Genomic DNA, 5,514 nt, shown 5'->3' with positions numbered 1-5,514 from the left:
AATAACGAATTAGAAGATATATTAAACCAACAATGGTATGAAATAAACCTACATGATTTAGACTTTGAAAGAATAGAATGGTATGATTTAGAAATAAATTCAGATTAAAATGAACTATGAATATTTACAATATTGGATAGAATCTATGGAAGATATAAAACTATTAGAACAATTAATGAAGGAAAATTTATATATGTACCCAAGATATGTTATATCTAGAATATATATCATAAATAATATTAAAGAAATATTCAGATTAAAACAACTATCGAAAGAATATTACAATAAATATTATTACATTTTACCATGAATTCCGCACCCCCCAAAAAATAATATTAAAGAGATATCAAGACTAAGACACTTAGCAAAAGAATATTATAATAAAATCTTTAAAATAAATTACTCACCTACCACACTACCACTTCCATGAATTCCTCAACTACCAGTTCCGCTACGAAAAATGGTACTGAAGTTGAATCTTGTTGATATTGATCGAGGAGTTTGATGTATTTTAGCTGACTGAATCCACAAACATCAAAGTCTCCGTCATGGGTATTTTTTGTTGATTCTACAGGTAGGGATGTGTGAGACTTGCGGTAAATACTAATATATTTTCAATTCTTTGGTGTAGTAAACTTGCTTGTATGTTTTACAATCTTAATCAGCTGAGTAGCTTATAAGTTATAGTTGTGTTTGCATGCAGTATGATGACTCGAAGTCGCAAGATATGATTGAGCGAAAAATAAAGAATGCGCCTGCTGGTCAAGGAACAGTTAGGATGCTTACCCGCGAAGAATGGGAATCAGTTCAGGAAGTGCGACCAAGGACTCCGTTTGAATCTAAACTAGCCCGTCCAAATGCAAAGCTTAGGACAGGGGAGCCTTTGAAGATGGTAAATGCATTACTTCTTTAACCTTTCATTCATCTGGTGATAGGTATTTTTCGTGCTAACATTCTAGAGAACAAACAAAACGGGTTAGAATTTAGAAAGCTTCCTATAGTTGTAAGGCATTCAGGTTACTAGTGGGAATGCTTTTTAGCAGAATATCAACAATGACTATAAGGATGTTGGAGGGTCTAGAGGTTTATCATTGTTTGCCTGTTGGCCTAGAACTAGGCATGCCAACCTTAGTGCAAAATGAAGGTGTTAGATAGCTAGTTAAGTTTCTATACTAGTGATATTCTAGTTTTTGAATGGGTTAGATGCAAGATCTTTTGCTTTTCACCTAAAGTAACTGCGTATTGTATTAATTATCGTAAAGTAATTAATACAAATTTTCTTTCCTCTTAGTTCCTCTCATGCTTTCAGAATCTTCTATGATCTAAGTAGAAATCTAAATTTCCCTCATTCCAATGGGCATCACTCATATTTACCGTACCTGTTTCGTAATATCATGCCTAATATCAGTGATTGTTGTGATGGTACTGTGCCTATTCTCGATGATCGTTATGTAGCATTGAGAGTGTTTCTGGAAACCTTTTCAGTGATACCTCACATCTTTTCCATGGCTCTTTTGGTGGTGCCGCACATCTTTCCAGCAACACCACACTCCTTTTTGGTGACCATTCCTGCAGTTACCTGCATTTATTTTCTTCAGCAGTTATTCCGGCAGCACGAGTGTTTTGTCCACTGTTCCTGCAACTACAGTGACAACCTTCTAGCAGTCGAAACTAATCTTTTCCCATGACTTTTTGGGTGTTATACAACAAATTTAATCCATTTCTTTTTATTTTCATTAGCTGCAGACCTATTATCTAAGTTGTTGTTTCAAGAAAATGATATCTTGTGATTCAGCATGGTTTAGTTTTATGATTATGGTTACTTTTTTCATTATATCCACTTAAGTAGTCCACCAGTAGCTTTTATTATACCATTAGGTAATCACGTTAACTTTGTCTGTTGGTCCTTCACTTGCGGATCTTGGGTATTGACTTGGGGCTTTTGATCATACCTCTTTTAATTGTAAAAAGTTTGTGACCAATCTTATCAAAAAAACTTATACTTAAACTTGACTTGGGACTTTTTGATCATACCCAGGACTGCTTGTTTGTTCTCATACCATGCAAACATGTGTAACTACCTATAATATTACCTTTTAAAAAAGTGGGTGACCAACAACAACGACGACATACCCAGTGTAGTCCCACTCATTGGAGTCAAGGGTAGGTAGAGTTTGAGCAGACCTACCCCTACCTAAGAGGTAGAGAGGTTGCTTCCAATAAACCCTTGGCTCAAGGAAAAACAGTCCATAAAAGAAGTAATGGAAGTAAAGCATAACAAGGCATTTTGAACAGTAACTACAACAAAATGATACGATGAAGTACAAGATACAACAAATAGAAACAAAAATCAAAGGACAAGAAACTATAGAAGCAATACTATGACTACTAGTATGGATGGATATCAAGACGACACACTACTACCTACTAACCTATTATCCTAATACGTCTCCTCCACAACCTCCTATCTAAGGACGTTTGAGCTCATTGCAAATGTAAAAACATAAAAGTATTCGAACATTATGAATCACTGTAAAATTAGTATATGTATTTGTTTACTTATCAAGATTGAAGAAAGATATTGTAAGAAAAAAAGTTTTATCACAAAAGTTACTTGCTTATTCCAAGTACTTAACTATTTATTTACTTAATTAAAATAAGTTTATTGTCATAGAGGAATGCATTAGGAATAACCAGTGATGGGAAGGCATTCATTTTAATATCTAAACTTTGGATACTTTTCTTAGAAGGAGATGAACTACGTATAGATTTGTATGTAAGTGCATGATAGGATTTAAGAGAAAGCTGGCATCCAATCAAGAAAGAATTATTTCGGACAATTAGACTAAGCTTCCCCATTGTCTCTCTTCTTTAGCTAATGATGAAGCAAATCCCTAAAGTCAAAGTAGTCCATGAAAGCATCTATTTTTCCCGTTATTTCAACTTTTCAAGATACTTTTGGATATATAGTGACTTTCCTCCCTAATGCACTTGTTTTAAGGCACGAAAATTTACTCTTTGTTCATCTTTTAGCCTTACTTTCCTCTTTATGTTCACACCTTTTGTCATTCCCTCTTTATCTTTTGATTTCCCCCCTTTAGTATTCCAAGCACTTGCCGCTAGCACATCACTTTACTTACTTCATCATACCATTTTTTTTATATGCAACAAGCATTTTGCTAATTTACCCGGGCACCATGCACCAAATCTCTCCTTTACTACACTTACCCTCCCTTTTCATTCACCCTTGTTTTTGTTCATATTGTTCACTACAAAGTGCATTAAGGAATATTATTTGGATCAAATTATAACAGGGTGTCACAAGAGGGATTAGGCTCATTATGTGGCTACACAAAGAAATAGGCTACAAGGCTTAAGGGGTTTCACTAGGGATAATGTCAAGGTGGCACAAACTATTATCGAACGGGCTATACAATGAAATGCCCAAATCATGTTCCACAACTTCATGCTAGTCAATTTGTCACACACACGAGACAAGTTCTAGATGTTATTCTATGCAAGAAACCAATCAAATACTCACCACACATGACACCATGATACACATACATTGCATGCTCTCGTACACAAACATCTTGAGCGAATACAATTGGACCCAGTTTCTTCATTCTTAGAGTCCAGTTAAAAAACTTGTGCGTTTGTTACTTCTTTAATACACATGAACTATCCATGACGTCTGGCTAACTTTAAAGTGGTCAGGCTTCCAATCCTACAAACCTATGACTAATTTTCCCTTAAGACGATCGTCATCCATACATCCATCATTAGGAAAAATCACTACTACAACGACTCTCCTGACGAAATCAAAAACTCTACCCTGCTCAAAGGGACTATCCTCAGGAAAGAACGGAAAACAAAAATCAAGGAACTCATCCTAAAAATGAAAGACTAAATATAATAGTAAAAGTTGGAATTCATTCCTCCACCCAAGACTTAAAACATGGCATTGCCCCCGGTGCAACAATTCAATACATAAGCTAAGAGTGAAAGATAGAACTCCATGGCCTCTAGGCCTCGTCGCCATCATCTTCATCTGCCGCATCCGTGGATCCATCAAGCTCCATGAGCGATGTGCCTGCATCATCCACTTTCTAATCATTGTGAGCATCATGAACAATGGGCTCATCATCATCCAACAACTCTTGAAAAGCTAGGCCCATTTTACACATACATAACACTATATCTATCAGTGGGTAGCACTCGGCTAATTTAGCCATATTTGCATCGGTCACACGACGACCACCAATGCGCAATTGCAACTCAGCCATACCAAACATTCAACACATCTAACTATTGTCCTGAGCCTGACAATCCGCTATAGAGAGCACGGGTCCGTGTGAGGTGTCTTGTGCCTTGGTCTTAGTCACATCAACCAACTGACATACCAAATGTGGCACTCTCAGTGGGCATAAATCGTGTAACTCCTCCTCCACACCTTCTCTCCAGTTAAACGAATCATCAAATCCCATAGCAATACCTCCACTTTTTATTATTTCTAAACTTCACCATATTATGGCGGAGAACTGATGTCACAAGAACCGACATTCCCTTCATCAACATATAAACCAACACTACCTTATCTTTCGTTACTTAAGAGGTATGCTTACAAGGTAAAAGAGTACTACAAACAATTTTGAGCCATACCCGTGCTTCTTGATTCAAATGGGCATAGTGCTAAGTGGCATGTCGTCCGATTTCCTTGCTTCTCTCCCATCAGGTTGTCAAATTTATGCCACAAAGTGTGTGATGGATGTCTCTGTAAGGTGGGGCCTTATTCATATCCAGATACTCTTAGGCATCAACATGGGGTGTGCCAAAGAACTCATTCAACACCCGGGTGGTGAAACAAATTGTTTTCTTCGGACCTCAATTCTATTGCTTGTACGTTGATTTGTGTCCCAAATCGCTTGAAATTCTTGAACTAAAGTGAGATTACACTCACCTTGATCCTGAAAAATATATTGAATGCCCGATTTGTACACCCTCTCATGAATTTGGGGTAACTCAGCCTGCAACCGACTCTCATCCACATGTTCATCCCCCAAATACTTTGCCTCCTTTTGTTACTCAAACCAATCTTTCCCGTAGTGCTCCACCGCTTGCTTTCTAAATTTTTGAGGGGTGTGCCGAGAACTTGCTTGGCCCGACGAATTGACAGCATCACCTTTTCGGGACCTTTTGCTACCCACACTGCCTTCAACTTGTTTACCGCTTGGTGCCATTTTGACTTGAGCAAGAATGGAGAATTAGGGGAAAACCTTGTGAGAGAGAAGAAAAAAGGATGTTGGGGCAGCTGTTTATGGAGGAAAGTGAAGGGGAAAAAGTTTTCTAAGGTGAGGGGTTGGAAGCTTTAGGGGAAGACAACAATAGTGGGAGAAAGAAGAAATTTTTGGGAGAGGAAAAGGGCTTGGTGCTACTGATTTGAGATGGGAGAGGGAGGTTTAGGAGGGAAATAGGGTTTTAAAGGTGGTTGGGGGGGGGGGGGGGGGGAAAATT

General features: G+C 37.7%; 1 protein-coding gene across 1 annotated transcript in view; it reads left to right on the top strand.

The window, feature by feature from the left end:
• LOC102599632 (uncharacterized) overlaps positions 1–5,514 on the top strand; it is a 12,120-nt gene that overhangs the window by 2,214 nt on the left and 4,392 nt on the right. Inside the window, exon 2 of the mRNA XM_006357590.2 lies at positions 704–892. Within this exon, the coding sequence (XP_006357652.1) occupies positions 704–892 (189 nt within the window). The remainder of the gene's footprint in view (positions 1–703; positions 893–5,514) is intronic.

Source organism: Solanum tuberosum, unplaced genomic scaffold (genome assembly GCF_000226075.1).
Source record: "Solanum tuberosum cultivar DM 1-3 516 R44 unplaced genomic scaffold, SolTub_3.0 scf00251, whole genome shotgun sequence".
In the NCBI taxonomy this organism is placed as follows: domain Eukaryota; kingdom Viridiplantae; phylum Streptophyta; class Magnoliopsida; order Solanales; family Solanaceae; genus Solanum; species Solanum tuberosum.
Note: the sequence above shows the minus strand (reverse complement) of the source record. Positions and strands in the feature narration are given on the sequence as shown.